At 43.4% G+C, this 19,019-nt stretch overlaps 1 protein-coding gene across 1 annotated transcript in view; it reads left to right on the top strand.

Moving 5' to 3' along the window:
- Nucleotides 1-19,019, top strand: part of MRPL3 (mitochondrial ribosomal protein L3) — a 115,004-nt gene that overhangs the window by 52,459 nt on the left and 43,526 nt on the right. Inside the window, exons 5-6 of the mRNA XM_040432837.1 lie at nt 806-905; nt 4,243-4,303. Coding sequence (XP_040288771.1) covers nt 806-905; nt 4,243-4,303 — 161 coding nt within the window. The remainder of the gene's footprint in view (nt 1-805; nt 906-4,242; nt 4,304-19,019) is intronic.

The raw sequence follows: 19,019 nt of genomic DNA, 5'->3' as shown, positions 1-19,019 counted from the left end.
CAGCGAGGAGAGAGAGAGAGCACGCTATGCCCGCGCTTCTCTCCCTTCATTCTAGGAATCTGTATGGGTCTAAACACTCAGACCCCCACTGATGTAAACTTGTGATATGTCTCTATCACATGACAAAAATGAGTGACTCTTTAAATCTGTGGCATGTCAATCTTTACAGCTGATTTCAGTGTTTGCAATGCATAGGGTTAACTCTTCAAAGAGAATCCATGATAAAATCAGCAATCTGTGATTTTGCTACAGATTTGCAATTGTTTTTTTTTTTTTCCGTGGATGTCCTCTAAAAGTTTCCAGGGGGCTCATGTGGACCACTGCTTGAGACCTTAACAAGTATTTCCAGCTTTTTGCACTTTTTCAAATTTCAAGCCATACTCACCTGCTCCCCACCGCTCTGTTCTAGCTCCCTGGTCCCTGTCCCGTAAATCTCCAGACAGGGTCATGTGCACTGCTGCAGCCAGTGACTGTCCCACGTCACTGGTCATATACCTCTTGGGGACACCCCACTGGGGCCAGAGAGCTCGGATGGAGTGACAGGGTACAGGCGAGTATGGGGTTTTTCAACAGGTACGCTGGCTGAACTTCACATTTAAAAAAAGCACAAAAAGCTAGAAAACTCTGTATCCGTTCTGATGGAGCGGCTTGTATAAAGACTTCCATGGATCTGTAGAACAGTGGGGACCAGGTACATATAACTTAGGGGATGGTATAGGCATGTAACCTTTCATATTATAAAAAGCACAGAATGTGGAGTTTTACATTTTTTTTATTTTTTTTTACTTTATGTTCAACATCAAAGAAACCAGAATCTGTACTGGAGTTTTACAGAGAAGCTGGAGTCCCACCTAAGCAGAAAGTTAGCAACTTCAAAGTGTCTGAGAATGCCATTCTCAAGCCAGGTGAGGTATTAACTGGTGAATTCTTTCTGGCAAATACTGTATGTAAAAAAATATGTTGTAAAAGACATGGCAAGATATTAAAATAATAAAAAAGTTCTACTTGACACTCCTGAACCCCGTCCGTTCCAGCTCTGCCATTCTGATACTATCTGTGGTCTTTGTATTCATCAATGATGTGCCTGTATGCCGCACCTGACTACTGCAGCCAGTCATTGGCCTCAGTGGCCAGGGATTTGCTGTAGCAGTCAAGTGAAATGTCATCACAACAGCTAAAAACATTGTCATGGCTTGATTCGTGTGAAGGAGTGGAGAGGAGGGCGTTCAAAAAGGAGAGTATAACTATTATTTTAGTACCTTCCCATGCCTTTTACAGATGTTTTAATAGTACAACTCCTGTAAAGGCTGTGCGCACCTTTTGCAACTATTTTTATATTGTCCCAGTTCAAAAAAACTCCGAAGCAGAGTTATGATTTTATATTGGTAGCAAACTTTGTATAGTCTAGTTCTCCATTCAGTGTGTAATCACAAAGGGGGTACAGAGGGAACGGAGCATGATTTCAGGGATAGACTACACACCGTTTTGTAGTATGCTTGAGACCTTAACAAGTATTTCCAGTTTTTTGCACTTTTTTTAAATTTCAAGCCATACTCGCCTGCTCCCCACCGCTCTGTTCTAGCTCCCTGGTCCCTGGTCCTCTTGTGTGGTCTTCTGGACCTGTCCTGTAAACCTCCAGACAGACAGGGCATGTGCACTGCTGCAGCCAGTGACTGTCCCACGTCACTGGTCATATACCTCTTGGAAACACTTCGGTTCAAGGGGCTGTTCATAGAATACCATAGGACATTTTTAATCCAGTGATTTGCTGTAGCGGTTTATGTAACATCTTCGCTGCAGCCAGCAATATGTCACTGGCTGCAGTGCAGGGAAGATGACAGTGTGGCAACGCAGGAATGGAAGGAACGTTTTCTTCTTTTGTTATTTTACCAGTGCTCCTGGCACTTTAGTATAATAAAAAACAAAACAAAAAAAAAGCAGCCAATTATAATGGTAAATTAAATAGCTAATTAAGTTTGAAAAGGAGGAGAAAACCGAAATGAGAGATGGGTAGGAAATAAAAGGGAGGAAGATAGAAGAGAGGGAGAAGGGAAGAGGCTCCCGCCTCAAGGAAAGAACCTTGCAGCTGGTGTTCCACCATTAGCACTTATCACCTATTTCTGCAGTCAAACCGCCACTGAGCACAAGAATGAGGGCCCAGAGTCCCCCAAGTGAATGGAGCTGTGGTCACACATGCATGCTTCTTCCCCAATCATCTCTATGGGACTGCCGGAAATAGCCGGGCACTGTGCTCTGCTTCTCTTCTGCAGTCCCATGGGGTTGAATGGAGCTGCCGGACGCAGAGAGCAGCTACATTCTCGCGTGAGATTTGGAATGTCATTCTTTGATATGCTGATCAGGCGTTCATTAACCATGCTGTTATGTATTCTTACATTTACTGCATTTAAAGGCAGTATAAGTGAATTCTATGTATGTATTCATTTAAAAATACAATAGTTTAGATTCAGGAGGGTTAGGTGTTGGTAGTGTGAGGTAGTAATTTTGTCTTGATTCGATAGTGGTCACGTGCAGACAATGAGATATGGTGTTACATGAGGTGTCCCAGTCCACTGGAATGGAAGGCCTCTTTCCCGTTTTATTATTTATAAGTGACTAGTAGGGAATAGATTAAGCTTTTTTTTTTATATAAGACAGAATCAACTCTGCACACTCTCCCCGGTCATCCAAGTCCGCTGCCTTGGAGTGACCTTGGATTCTACCCTCTCCTTCAGACTGCACATCCAATCCCTTTCCACCACCTCTCGCCTCCAACTCAAAAAATATCTCCCGCATCCGTGCATTCCTCAACTATGGAGTCTGCAAAAATGCTTGTACATGCTCTCATCATCTCCCACCTAGACTATTGCAACATCCTCTTCTGTGGCCTTCTATCTAGCACTCTCGCACCCCTCCAATCTATCCTCAACTCTGCTGCCCGACTAATCCACCTCTCCCTCCGTTACTCCTCTGCCTCTCCCCTCTGCCAAATTCTTTCACTGGCTCCCTATTTCCCAGCAAATTCAGTTCAAAATTTTAACAAATACGTATAAAGCCGTCCACAGCCTGTCCGCTCCCCCTACATCTCTGAGTTACATTTCAGATACATCCCCATACGCACTCTCCGATCCTCACAAGACCACCTTCTCTCCTCACCTCTTCCCACAACCTCCTCCAAGCTTTCTCCTGTGCATCCTCCATACGCTAGAACCCTCTAGTGAAACATATCCGACTCTCACATACAGTGGAATCCTTCAAAAGAAACCTGAAAACTCACCTCTTCGGCCAAGCCTACAACCAGTGGCCCTGCTGCTGCTATACCGCCATGACCAACTTCACCCTCTCCTACTGTATCCTTCCTCCATACCTTGTAGATTGTAAGCCCTCACGGGCAGGGCCCTCTCTCCTTCTGTACCAGTCTGTAACTCGTCTTGTTCATGCTTAGTGCAATTGTCTGTATTAGGTATGTATACCCTTTTCATATGTACAGCACTATGGAATGAATGGCGCTATAATAATAATAATAATAATAATAACAATAATAATAACAACAACAACCCTGAGGTGGATTGAACACATTTATAATGGGGTCATAGGGTCTTGCTCCTAGTCACCCAAGCAAATGGCTGTTTTTTCTGGTGGAAGCCACAGCCAGCCAGGCAATTCTCCTTGGGAAATATAGTATTACATGGCAGCCTTTCCGGTGAATGGCCATCCTTATAGTAGAGGAATAGCTCCAATCCATCAGAAAAGGAGACTCACACAGAGGATTTCTGTTTGGCTTATAGAGAGGAGTCCCAAGCTTTGGACCTCGCTGTATGATGTCCATATACCCTCACAGGAAATCTGGAAAGGGATTGTCTTTATGACACAACTCCTTTATTGATTTTCTTTCCCTAAATATAATAAGCAAGGATATTTATTTATACTGGTACAAAGAAAAGGTGGAACAGTTGGCCATCTCTCATCTAAGACCTCTCTGCCGATACTCTGATTTGTGCTTTGATCAGCTAATTTCCATACTTTTTTCCCCATGGAGCATTGCTTGAAAAAAGTCTCCATACACCACTGTGTCTCTTCAATGCGGGGGGAGGATTTTTTTAATGAAAGTTGTAACCTGATAGTATCTATCTGTAGGCAACATTGCGCCTCTTTTTATAAGCCTTCCCCAGTTTTCTACTGGAATGTCTTAGTGATGCCTTGAATTTGTTTAGTATTTTCATCAGTTTTTGCCTCCTCATCTAGGTACTCCCCTTTATGCTGCACATTTCAGGCCCGGACAGTATGTAGATGTCACTGCCAAAACGTAAGTCTCTCTTGTTTTCTTTTAGCCTTTTATAAATCTTAAATTTAGCGTCCTTTTGTCCTGGCAAATTTCCCGTAACAATGAATTCACACTTTGTGAATTTTCAAACCTGCAGCGTGTCAGTTCTGTCATGGATTTCGTTTCGTGGATTTCACTCTTTGTACGGAAAAGGGTCAAATCCATTACAGAAATTGTTTTAGTCCCTCTTGAAGTATCACACAGTTGCTCATGCCAGCTGTATCTGTAGCAGCGTTATAGCCCTTTTTATATCCTTAAGGATCTTATTTTCTATTATCTTGAAATTCCAGCAATTTGAATATAGTCAGTATGAGAAATCAATAATGTTGAGTAGCATGATAGAAATGTCCACCCTGCATCTTGGAGCGAAAGGTTGCACTGTTTTCCTCTATTTAAAATGTCACTGCCTGTTTATATATATATATCTACCTGTCAAGCCTGAAATGTTGGTGATTGGCTAGTTTAACATTGTGGTAATTGGTCAGTTTAACATTTCTTGAACATTCAAATGTCCTTTAGGAAGTGTGTTTGAGGGAACCGTACAATTAGATGAATGTGAGCTGTTAAAAATCCAGAGTAGACACGATGACTTGCATATAAGAATATATTTATATTGTATTGCTGTGAATTCTGAGATCCAGGAATAAATAGGCTTAACACAGCTTGGGTGCATAAAAAGTTTACAAAACTATGATAAAAGATATATACAAAAGATAACGTACAGAGTAAAGTAAGTAATTGTCACCAAAACTGTGAACAAATGTACAAGCTCCCCATGAATCAGTTCCCAACAAGGCACCTAGCTGACGCCCATATGGTACAAAGAGAGGTGGTAGTAGAAGGGCACATCTTACCCTGATGATGTATTCATTAGAGCAGCATTCAGCAACCTTCGGCACTCCCGCTGTTGTAAAACTACAATTCCCAGCATGCTCCATTCAGAGCAGAGCATTTATGCATGCTGGGAGTTGTAGTTTGACAACTGCTGGAGGTTGCCGACCCCTGCAATAGAGCTAACCTCTTTATTACATGCTAGATGTTTTCTAGCTTCCTGTCCTCTCGTAGGTCTTCTGTGTGCAGAACCCATTTGCAGACCTCAGGAACGCTACCTGGTCCCACTAACCAACTACATTACAAGGAATTAAATTGGAAGGATCCACTAAAATACCTTGCTACACACTCCCATATCAGTGTTTTTAACTAAGGGTCACTCAGTCATTTTTTAAATAAAAGGTCAGAATGCCTTTGAAAAGAATACAAAACAAAAAGCAATGCACCACTGCTCCTGTTCCGTTGCCCCATTGGTTTCTACTTCATACTCCATCTTAATATTGAATTACTGGCTGAGGACTATCACTGCAGTGGCTAGTGACTGGCTGAGTGGTTACATTTCATGGGTTGAGAGGGGCCAGGATGCAAAGACCAATGGCAACTCTGGAAGCTTCCTAAATGGAGTGGAGGCGTCTTGTCGAGATAGCATTCCATGCAAAGAACGGAAGCCTACTCCTGGACATCCTTATCGGCAGGAGTGTGTGTAGGGAAAACCTAGAAGTGGATAGTGAAATCAGCACTGTGACCCCTTCAACCTCAGGATTCATGGATGTCTCAGAGGTCAAAGCTCCAATGATCATAAGTAATAGCATAGCCTAGTGATCACTTATTAAGAAGGGAACAACTCTACAGTTTATAAGTTCTGCTGTGCCATAAATCTTTAGTCAGTCCAAGGTGTAACATACCTTTTCTTTCCGGGAACAGATTACCAATAGTCTGTCCTTATCAATATCTGATTGGTGGGGGTCCAACTCCCAGCTGCGATGCTTCGGTGACCCCTGCATCTTCTTCCTAGGCCAGAGATGTCTTAGTCATTGGTCTGCAGCTCATTCAAGTGAATGGGTCTGTGCTGCAATAGCAAGCATAGCGACTATATGATGCAGAGCGCTGTGCTTGATATGCTCTGTGGATGCTGCAGGACTCATCGGAGTGCTATGGCCTGTTTACAAAGCGGATCGGCAGGCCCTTCCACCCAATAAATGGATATTGATGACCTAACACGAGGATAGGTCATCAATACCCCACTCCCTGAAACCCCCTTTAACCCGGTGACGACATTGTCATCTCTTTGAAAAATGGCACCTGGGGAACAGCGAGAGTCACGCTAATGTGTTTTTATCGGTGATCACAGACATTTAACCCCTCAGATGCCTTGGTCAGTGACCACGGCATCTGAAGCGGCACTGAGATCTGGGAAGCCATTCGTTGCTGGTGATAGTCCGGAGTCTGTGATTGCACATAAAAATTTTTATATAATAAAAAATGTAAATCACTTATGTGTGTACAGTATAGGGAGGTACACAAGTGGATAAACGAGTGATCGGTAATGGCGGCAGGCTGGTGTAACTGAGTTACATAAACTACTGGAAGAGGAGCAAGGCCTAAGAGGGAATGTCCGCTCTGTGCCAAATATCTCATTATGACATGGATTATACAAGCCGTTATTCTAGATTTGGTATACAAGCTGTACTGACTACTACATTTACTAGTAATGAGCGCTGTACATTTTCCATCTGTGTCTCCACTTAGCCTTCTGATATGCATATTTAATCTTTCTGTTTTCTTTTACCTTGCAGTTGTATTTCTAGTTGTGCGCAATCCTAAAAATGAATATTTACGGCCAACGAGCCGCCTTCATCTCAGTTGTGAAGGTTTTATCAGCTTTTCTTGGAATATTCCTGGCTGCGTGCTGTTTCCTTGATTATTATCCCTGAACCATGCAGGACGCGAGCAGCAGTAAGCGGCTCCGGTGATTGATTGAGTCTGGCAGATCATTTCTATTTTATGAAGGTTTTCAGTCTAACAGAGTGAACACTGAAAAGTAGTTTTACCAGGCAGACAAATCGTACTGTAAAGATGGTAGCGCACGCACAGGGCACAAAGGAATTCATACTGTATTGTACAGTGAGAAGCAAATATGTCAGGCTTCTCACACCATAGAAAGCGAGAAGGTGGGAACTGGAAAATAAAGATTATCTCTGGTATTCTGCATACAGCAATGACCAGTTCTAAACGGGGTTCTCTGGGAATGATGTAAAATGGCCACCAGCAACCTGTCCTAGAGGACTGGTTGCCTTCCCTTGCAGAGCTTCCTAGGGGGCGATGCACTTCTCTCCTCTACAATAGGTGGTAATGATCTCATCCTGCCTGTGATATGCCATCATGGCTGAGCAGCCAAACTGGAACGTTCACCAATATGTAGTATGTGAAAGTGCCAGACAGCTCTGCAAGTGTTGGTAACCAGTCCTGTTCACATTCTAGGACAGGTTGCTGGAGGCCATTTTACATTATTCCTGGAGAGCTCCTTTAAGTATTTTCTTCTGTAAATGCCATGAGGAAAAAGGGAGGTGTATAGAGTTCCTCCCTTATCCTTCCACATATTGGAAAGTAGAAAATAAATTGTACACCCATAAAGGGCGAATGACAAAATGCAGTGCAGTCTGCAGGGTAAGGTGCAGGTTGTTTCACCATAACGCATGGATATTCTTCTGAACTCCTCACTATGGGCACAGACTACTATTGCTGTACTTGTGTACTTAAAGGGTATTCCGGTCTAAACTAGCATTGTTCACCTATCCACAAATCCTCCACTGGTATGGGTGCAACTCATGGTCCAGCACTGATCACTACAACAGGGAACCCCAGTTTCCCCCAGCCACAAGGCCACGGCTTTCAAAATCTGTAGCGGTGATCCCCTGAATGATATAGAAGGGTATAAGAGGTTCTTTGGAGGAACTGTAATGAATGGATTGAAGAATTGTATACATAGCATCTAACACTATGGACTGTAGATTGTATTATACTGGAAATTCCAATCACAATCCATTCTCAGCCATTTACTATTAGACAGCAGTGCTTCAGATATGATCTAGGGAGTGGGCACACACCGAAATGTGTCACCAAAAATTTTATCTGCCATTTAAAGCCAGATAGCAAATCCTTTTTTCTATTCAGTTTTTTATTTTCTGATTACAGATTTTTTTATTTCTATTTACTGAACATGATTATGGGGGCGGCCATCTTGTCTGAGCTGTTCCTTACAGCATTTGGAAAGCATTAAAGGGTTTCTATCACTTTGTATCACATAATTAGCGGTCAGACACTAGCGATCTGCTAGTGTCTGCTCTGGCCAACCATCCTACTATAATCGCTTGTGGGGCAGCGGTTTTGCTAAAAAACGAACTTTTATAAATATGCTAATGAGCCTCTAGGTGCTATGTGGGCGTCATTAGCACCTAGAGGCTCCGTCTACCTTCATTAACAGCCACCGCCCAGCGCGTCCCTCCAGCCCGCCCATGTCCTCCTCCGTGTGACGCAGCGGACGAATTCTTGCGCATGCGCCGTGCGCAGCTGTATTCGGCGCATTTGAGATGTCTGAGCTGGGAGCGGTCAGACATTCAATGCGCATGCGCCGAATACAGCCGCGCACGGCGCATGCGCGAGAATTCGTCCGCTGCGTCACACGGAGGAGGACATGGGCGGGCTGGAGGGATGCGCTGGGCGGCGGCTGTTTATGAAGGTAGACGGAGCCTCTAGGTGCTAATGACGCCCACATAGCACCTAGAGGCTCATTAGTATATTTATAAAAGTTCGTTTTTTAGCAAAACCGCTGCCCCACAAGTGATTATAGTAGGATGGTTGGCCAGAGCAGACACTAGCAGATCGCTAGTGTCTGACCGCTAATTATGTGATACAAAGTGATAGAAACCCTTTAAGAAAATTGCTTTACGGCAGCCCCATGGGCCCTAGACACAATGGACAGGAGGGGGCCCTATTGACTTCTATGAGAGAGTCTTCTAAGCAGGCTCTGTGACCTGTGCAGAGGTCATTGTACAAGGAAAGAGTAGATACGCTTTGACAATCACCTATTGTGAATCAAGAATCCTGTCTTATCTAAACACAGAGGTGATATCATTACAGGCAGGATTAGAATGACAGATAAGCTGGTACCTGCAGTAAAGTGATCTGTACAGGCCAAAAAGTGGCATCTATTATAAGGCTTAGTGGCCAGTGTGAAAACTGCAGGATTTTATGTTTAATTATAAATATTGACATGGAGAATTAAAATTATCATCATCAAAAATTCTTTAAAAATGTTAAAAATAAAAACGTGATTTAAACAATAGGTCATTTTCTGATGACACATTAACAGGTCGTTAACATGAGTCCTTTCTGCTGCAATCACAGTAATCTAGACAGGGATTTTTAGTCTCGAGGTTTTGCTAAAGCTATGTACGCTCTCCAGACCAAGCCATAATACGCTGTGTGGGTGCTGTTCTAGTGGGGGAGGGAGAGAAGTTTAGTGGATTTGTTTTCTCCGCCACTTTGTTCAGAATTTATCCCCTTTGTTTTATCTGTAACGGGTTTATGACCATTTGTATTGTAAACATGACCTAATAAAAAAATAAAAATAAAGCAGTACTTTGTTTGGAGTAGGGCTGAAACGATTACTCGATTGAATCGAGTAACTGGACACAAAAAAATCCTCGATGCAAATTTCTTGCGTCGAGGTTTCGCTTGTGTCATGTGACCACGGAGCGTGAGTGAAGCGCTTGCTATTACACACTGCTCCGTAGTCACCCGTCGGCCTGCACCGTGCTGCACAGGATCCTGACACATCTTAAGTGTGATGTCAGGAGGACAGTGCAGCGTGCGGTGAAGAAGATGGACAAGTGTGGAGCGTGGAGTGGAAGTTAAGAATTTAATTTCACTGGCGCTGGGGACATGGCTAGAAGTGGGAGCTGGTGGCACTGGGGGGGGGGGAAGCTGATGGCACTGGAGGGGCAGCTGATGGCACTGGGGAGGAGCCTGATGGCAAGGGAGGGCTGAGAGTTTTTATAAAGAAAAACGTTCTTTTAATTTGTTTTTTGGTATTCGAGTACTCGATTAATCGTTGGATTAATTGCTAGAATACTCGATTACAAAAATAGTCGATAGCTGCAATTCTATTTTGGAGTCACATATTATATATATATATATATATATATAATGTCATACTATTCTGGCGCAAAGCCTCCGGTTGTAGCAGCTCTTTATTTACAATGAAGCTATAAAATAGAAAGGTCATATCCCCATGGTGGTTCTGTCTTTCTGGGTGAAAATGATTGTGCCAGTGTCATGCCGTGCTTTGGAAACATTGTGATAGCGCGGAGGTGACATTTATCCGGTAAGGTCTTTGATGTGCAGTAGCACAGAATATCACTATCCCAGCGCGCCTCTGCTGGAATTGTTTACTCGGATGAACCTTGTAAACAACTGAGCGAGTCGGTACAAGAGTATAGAAAGTCTGAACAGTGAAGGAGTTTATAGAAATACTCCACCCTGTGAGAATTCTTACTTGTTTTCAGCATATATGCTCCTGATGTGAACTGCTTACATGCTCTTAGCCTATAGGCCAGACATATCCCAGAGGAGTGTGTGTTAGGCATATGTTTGGCCGGTATGCATCAGTATACTGCTGCGTTGGGTGGCATAGTCAGCTACACTTTTGAATACAAATATTTTTTTAACTGAGAAACCAATGGCAGAAGATATATACACTAGCAGAAGAACCCCGCTTCGCACGGGTATATTTCATCTACATTTCATTTAATGTTTGTATGTGTCGTTAAAAGATATCGACAGTATCCACTATATACACTACCCCGCCCCTTTAACAGTGACCTCCACAGCAGCCTGCCCCTAAGGTGGCCGGATAGTCCGGCTTTTAGACTCCCTTTCCGCCGTTCGGCGCAGGGCCTGGACGGACACAGGGTGTCCTTTTGAACAGCTCATTCTCAGACAGCAGCACTGTGCTGTCTGAGCGTGAGCTGCAGGGAGAAAGTCACCCTCCCTCCGTCTTTTGAGGATGGCCACCCTACCTGCCCCCTTAACTGTGACCTGCACAGTATTCTGCTCCCTTAACAGTGTCACCCACAGTGCGCTACCCCTTTTAAAGCTGACCTGCAGCAGTGAAGAAAAAATGGCTGGGTTCTTATGGAAACCTGGTGTAAAACTGTGTGTATATGGAGACTAAGGGCCTGTGAGCTTCTATTGGCTGATAAGGGTCATATTACCAGGCTTCTATTGGCTAATGCATTTTTGGGGACTATCTCAGGAACTGTACGTGCTAGAGAGCTGAGACCCGATCTAAAACCTTCCTGGACACCTGATGTACCTGTGTGCCAAATTTCATGATTGCAAATGTGACGGTGCAGATTCCTTTAGCCGACATACATACATACATCTATACATACATACACTCAGCTATATATATATATATATATATACACACACACACACATGGTGAGTCAACAGTTGCAGGACACCCTTTTATTTCAGAAAGGAAAGGGAACAGAAAATGACTGTAGGCAAGACACGCTTGACACCATCTGAACCAAATAAGTTTATCTTGGTCTCATGAGACGACAGGACATGGTTCTAGTAATCCATGTCCTTATTCTGCTTGTCTTCAGCAAACTGTTTGTGGGCTTTCTTGTGCATCATCTTTAGAGGCTTCCTTCTGGAATACCAATTTGATGCAGTGTATTGTCTGAGCACTGACAGGCTGATCCCCCACCCTTCTAACCTCTGCAGCAATGCTGACAGCACTCGTACAACCTCTGGATATGACGATGAGCACGTGCACTCATCTTCTTTGGTTGACCATGGCGAGGCCTGTTCTGAGTGGAACCTGTATTGTTAATACGCTGTATGGTCTTGGCCACCGTGCTGCAGCTCAGTTTCAGGGTGCTGGCCATCTTTATGTAGAGCAACAATTCTTTTTTTCAGATCCTCAGAGAGTTCTTTGCCATGAGGCGCCATGTTGAACTTCCAGTGACCAGTATTATGCCTCATTCACACATTCAGCGTTCGATCAGTGATTTCCATCAGTGATTTTGAGCCAAAACCAGGAGTGGATCCTACACAGGTGCAGATCTTTCCCTTATACCTGATGTCTGTAAAGGCTCCAATCCTGGTTTTGGCTCACAATCACTGATGGAAATCACTGACCAAAACACTGTCGTATGCATGTAGCCTTAGGCCTCTTTCACACGACAGTATGTCTTTTTCAGTGTTTTGCGGTCCGTTTTAAACGGATCCGTTGTTCCGTTTTTTGTTTCCGTTTCCGTTCCGTTTTTCCGTATGGCAAATACAGTATACAGTAATTTCATAGAAAAAATTGGGCTGGGCATAACATTATCAATAGATGGATCCGCAAAAAACGGAACGGATACGGAAGACATACGGATGCACTTCCGTATGCATTCCGTTTTTTTGCCGACCCATAGACTTTAATGGAGCCACGGAACGTGATTTGCGGCCAAATATAGGACATGTTCTATGTTAAAGCGGAACGGAAAAACGGAAATACGGAAACGGAATGCATACGGAGTACATTCCGTTTTTTTTGCGGAACCATTGAAATCAATGGTTCCGTTTACGGACCGTATACGGACCGCAAAAAACGGACCGCAAAACGGAAAAAAAAAAACGGCCGTGTGAAAGAGGCCTTAGTGTGAGAGCGATAACACCAAATTTAACACACCTTCTCCCCATTCACACCTGAAACCTTGTAACACGAGTCACATGACACCGGGGAGGGAAAATGTCCAATTGGGCACAATTTGGCCCTTTTCACTTACGGGTGTACTCACTTTTGTTGCCAGTGGTTTAGAAATGAATGGCTGTGTCTTATTTTGAGGGCACACCAATTGCACCGTTATACAAGCTGTACACTGACTACTGTACATTGTGCAAGATTGTCATATCTCCAGTGCTGTCCCATGAAAAGGTATAATAAATTATTTACATAAATGTGAGGGGTGTACTCACTTTGTTCAATAATATGCAGTGTAACCGCCCTGAAACCCCATGTTACTCCCATATCCTAAGGGTATATAATAAAGAGTTTGGGGAAGTCTCAAGCAGGGTGGATAAAAATCTGATTTAAAAAATCTGATTTTTTTTATATATTTTATTTAAATCTGATTTTTTTTTTTTAGATAAAATGCTTTTTAAGGAAAATATAGTACCAGCCAAAGGTTATTCCATCATGAAATAAAGATTAGTTTTTTAATTATGTAGAATAAGGCTGTACGTGGACTCCCATATTGTTGAATGGATTAGGCGGTGGCTGAGGGACAGACAACAGAGGGTTGTAGTCAATGGAGTATATTCAGACCAAGGTCTTGTTACCAGTGGGGTACATCAGGGATCTGTTCTGGGACCCATATTGTTTAATATTTTTATCAGTGAAATTGCAGAAGGCCTCGATGGTAAGGTGTGTCTTTTTGGTGATGACACAAAGATTTGTAACAGGGTTGATGTTCCTGGAGGGATACACCAAATGGAAAAGGATTTAGGAAAACTAGAGGAATGGTCAAAAATCTGGCAACTAAAATTTTATGTTAAGTGCAAGATAATGCACCTGGGGCGTAAAAACCCAAGAGCAGAATATAAAATCAGTGATACAGTCCTAACCTCAGTATCTGAGGAAAGGGATTTAGGGAATTAGGCGTCATTATTTCAGAAGACTTAAAGGTAGGCAGACAATGTCACAGAGCAGCAGGAAATGCTAGCAGAATGCTTGGGTGTATAGGGAGAGGCATTACCAGTAGAAAGAGGGAGGTGCTCATGCCGCTGTACAGAGCACTAGTGAGACCTCATTTGGAGTATTGTGCGCAGTACTGGAGACCATATCTCCAGAAGGATATTGATACTTTGGAGAGAGTTCAGAGAAGAGCTACTAAACTGGTACATGGATTGCAGGATAAAACTTACCAGGAAATATTAAAGGACCTTAACATGTATAGCTTGGAAGAAAGACGAGACAGAGGGGATATGATAGAAACTTTTAAATACTTAAAGAGAATCAACAAGGTAAGGGCTCTTTCACACTTGCGTTGTCCGGATCCGTCGTGTACTCCATTTGCCGGAATTACACGCCGGATCCGGAAAAACGCGTAAGAACGCATAATTTTTTCTTTCCGGATGCGTCTTTCCGGCTTTTTTGGTAAGAGACTGATCCTGAAGCCAACATCAACGTTTTTTTTCCGGATCCGTCGCACGGATCCGGTATGGGGCCGAATCCGCACGACGGATCCGGAAAAAAACGTTGATGTTGGCTTCAGGATTTCAGGATCAGTCTCTTTTCGCGCCAGCCAAGTCCTTCCTACTTCCTGGCGCAGGCGCAACTTCCGGATCCGTCGTTGCGTCGTAACAACTGAAGATGTTAGGATGGATCCGGAATAATACATTTCAATGGGCTATTATTCCGGACCCGTAGATGCGGCAAGTGTTCAGGATTTTTGACCAGAGCAAAAAGCGCAGCATGCTGCGGTATTTTCTCCGGCCAAAAAACGTTCCGGTCCTGAACTGAAGACATCCTGATGCATCCTGCACGGATTTCTCTCCATTCAGAATGCATGGGGATAATCCTGATCAGGATTTTTCCGGCATAGAGCCCCGACGACGGAACTCTATGCCGGAAAACAAAAGCTCAAGTGTGAAAGAGCCCTAAAAGAGGAGAGAATATTTAAAAGAAGAAAAACTGCTACAAGAGGACATAGTTTTAAATTAGAGGGGCAAAGGTTTAAAAGTAATATCAGGAAGTACTGAGAGAGTAGTGCAGTGCTCCAGACTAAAAAAAACCTAGTAGCCATTGGCTCCTGAACTGAAAAATTTAGGAGCCAAATTAAATTATTAGTCGCCAAATCGAAACCGAATCAAAATTTTGGTATCGTGACAATGCTACGCCGATCAGATCGGCGTAGGGTTGTTTTCGATACCAAAATTTTGATTCGCTTTCGTCACCATAAAAAAGTATTGCGATACTCAATACCACGCAAAAAAAAACACCAAAAAAAGCAGCGTGCATTTCGCATTTTATGAAACGTTCGTCCCATAATAGAACAGTCCTATCCTATTTTTTGTGGTGACAAGGTGACTAAAAAATGGCGAATCGCATGGTTTTTATTTATTTCTGTTACGGCGCTCACCGCATAGGAGATAATTTTTAATAATTTAATAGTTTGGACTTTTCAGACACAGCGCTATGTAATATGTTTATTTATTTATTGTTTATATATTTTATATGTAAAATTGGGAAAGGGGGGATTTAAACTTAATAATTTTAGGGTACTTTCACACTAGCGTTTTTCATTTCCGGCATAGAGTTCCGTCACAGGGGATCTATACCGGAAAATAACTGATCAGGCATATCCCCATGCATTCTGAATGGAGAGTAATCCGTTCAGGATGTCTTCAGTTCAGTCTTTTTGACTGATCAGGCAAAAGATAAAACCATAGCATGCTACGGTTTCATCTCCGGCCCAAAAAACTGAAGACTTGCCTCAAAATACCGGAATGCCGGATCTGTCCTTCCAGTCTGCGCATGCGCAGACTGGTAAAAATGTGTAAAAAGATACAAGACCAGCCTGACATGACAAGCAGAGAGACGGATCCGCTCTTGCAATGCATTTGTGAGATGGATCTGCATCCGGATGCGTCTTACAAATGTTTTCAGTCACATCCAGATCGGCGGATCCAGCAGGCAGTTCCGACGATGGAACTGCCCGCCGGATCACACTGCCGCAAGTGTGAAAGTAGCCTTAGTGTTTGTGTTGTTTGTTTTTTTTTTTTACTTACTATTAGCTCCCTTAGGGGCTGGAACTCTTGTCCTATTCACCCTTAGGCCCCTTTCACATGGGTGAGATTTCTGCGCGGGTGCAATGCGTGAGGTGAACGCATTGCACTCGCACTGAATCCAGACCCATTTATTTCTATGGGGCTGTGCACATGAGCGGTGATTTTCACGCATCACTTGTGCGTTGCGTGAAACTCGCAGCATGCTCTATGTTGTGCATTTTTCACGCAACGCAGGCCCAATAGAAGTTAATTGTGCGGATGCGGTGCGATTTTCACGCATGGTTGCTAGGATGAAAGTCTATTCACTGTATTATTTTCCCTTATAACATGGTTATAAGGGAAAATAATAGCATTCTTTAATACAGAATGCTTGGTAGAAGGTCAATTGAGGGTAAAAAATAAAAAAAATATGAACTCACCGTAGCTGCCGGTCTCCTGTTCTTTCTTCAGGACCTGTCAAAGGACCTGTGGTGACATCACTGTGCTCATCACATGATCCATCACCATGGTAATGGACCATGTGATGAGCTCAGTGACGTCACCACAGGTCCTGAAGAAAGAACAGGAGACCGGCAGCTACGCGATCAATTGGAGGAGGTGAGTGAATTTTTTAACCCTCATTGGCACTGCGCCACCAATGTTTATTATACTGGGGTGTTGGGGGGGGGGGGGGGGGGCGCACTGCACCACCAATTTTTATTATACTGGGGTGTTGGGGGGCACTGCACCACCAATGTTTATTATACTGGGGTGTTGGGCGCACTGCGCCACCAATGGAGATAACTGACCTGTTAATACAAATACAGGAAGCGGGTGCCAAAATCAAATAGCCGGCACCCAACCTCTATGACAGGGAGCTGCGATCCGCTGCAGTTAACCCCTCAGGTGCGGTATTTGAGGGGTTAACTGCCGCTGATCGCAGCTCCCTGTCATAGAGGTCGGGTGTCGGCTATTTGATTCCGGCACCCGCCTCCTGTATTTGTATTAACAGGTCAGTTACCTTCATTGGTGGTGCAGTGGCCACAGCCCCTCCCCTTCTCCCCCTGTCTCTCTTATTGGTGGCGACAGCACAGGGGGGAGGGAGAGACTCCTTCTCCATTGCGCTGCTGAGAAGAACATCGGCGGCGGGGCAGAGAACTATCATCTCCTGTGCTGTGCCCCGCCGCTGTATTCAACTGCAGAGCTGCAGCGGCAGGTCTAGTCGCAAATGGCGACAAGACTAAAAAGTCTTGTCGCCATTTGTAAATTCTAAGTCGCATTGGCGACCATTTTGGTCGCCATCTGGAGCCCTGTAGTGGATGCATGGAATAGCCTTCCTGCAGAAGTGGTAGCTGCAAATACAGTGAAGGAGTTTAAGCATGCATGGGATAGATATAAGGCCATCCTTCATATAAGATAGGGCCAGGGGCTATCCATAGTATTCAGTATATTGGGCAGACTAGATGGGGCCAAATGGTTCTTATCTGCCGACACATTCTATGTTTCTATATGTGTAATTTTTTTGGTAAATTCCATTAATCCATTCACAATGTCATTCTCTTCCAGAGGTTTTTGTAAGATTATTGGGCAGTTTCTCTGCCTACAAGATATTATCACAGATGCTTCGTTTACTTTTGCAGTTCTCAAAACTGAATTTGACTCAGCAGAGATCACATGCCTCTTCTTCACAGTAAAAATGTTATAACATGCACAGAGTTGAGAAAAATACCTTAATCCTAACTTCTACAAACCTATGAATGTAGAATCAACCTAATCAAACTAATATGAAAAGTTGTTATTCTACAAATCTTCATCTACTTGCATATTATGAGTTATACCAGCAAGAATTAGTCTTTATGTAGAAAACTATGATTTAAATCAAGCCTTACTGACTAGTGATTTAAATCGTGATTTAAATTGTGATTTAAATCAAATCCACCCTGGTCTCAAGAGAGATCTCCACAGACACATCAAACCCGATTGTGTCTGTGTGTCGACTGATTGATTCAATTATTTAATATTGATTATCTGTACCTGAAAACTGAACTACTCTGTCAATACTGTAGACAGACAGATATTTAGAGAGTTCAGTATACAACTATAGTGTAGTGATGTGCACACAGACTTTTCTTGACAAGTTCTGTTCACTCAAGCCTACTCAGACCCCCTATATTAATCAGACCTCAAATAAGACCCCCAGTCAAACCTTACATCAGATCTCCAATGTTAATAAAACCCTCAATCAAACCTCACCTCAGACCCCAAATGTGAATGATCAGAGCCCCACTTCTTCTGGAGTCCTCTCCATTATGTACTCATGCCCAGGAGTTCTCTGAGCTTTCCATGGCTGGTTTGTGAGTGCACAGGGGGAAAATGGTGGTGCGTAACGTCCTACAAATCACTGCTCTGCAGTCAGTGGCAGGTGTTCTATACATGTATTATTGTACTTATTTGGGCTAATGGAGGAGACAGATTCCATTTAAAGGAGTCCCGCTCCTTCCCTCATCGTGTATTCTCCTCCTTGACGTGCGGATGTCACCCTGCCGCAGTAGTAAAATTTTGCGCATGCACAAGATCATGTAATGTGAGCGCCCATGCGCTCTGAATTCTTGTGCCGGCATCAGCCTCAATAACAGAGCTGATCATGCAGTCTACAGGATACCTACCTAGGCTTTAGATACTTGGCCGGTTCTCTTCAAAATATCAGGTTTGGCCAACAAGTCCATTTCCCCTTGAATTACCATTGGGTTTGTTTGGTTTTAGGGGAAAAGTACAGCAGAGTCTGCTATAGTTCTATAATCTTTATATGGGATTAGTTCCATTGACCCTAATATAGAGAGGGATTTAGGTACGGAATAAGCTTCTATCGAACATCAATATTGCAGCCGCTATAACTAATGTATTTTGTGTCACTGCGTCTGCTGTAATTTCTCCCCTAGCAGTACCAGTCCTTGCTACAAGCCCCTCAGCCCCTTCAATGTCTGCTCATTACTTCTTATCTAATGGGTTTATGAGCACAAAGGACAGCAAATGGATACAC

Source organism: Bufo bufo, chromosome 5, assembly GCF_905171765.1.
Source record: "Bufo bufo chromosome 5, aBufBuf1.1, whole genome shotgun sequence".
Taxonomy (NCBI): Eukaryota; Metazoa; Chordata; class Amphibia; order Anura; family Bufonidae; genus Bufo; species Bufo bufo.
Note: the sequence above shows the minus strand (reverse complement) of the source record. Positions and strands in the feature narration are given on the sequence as shown.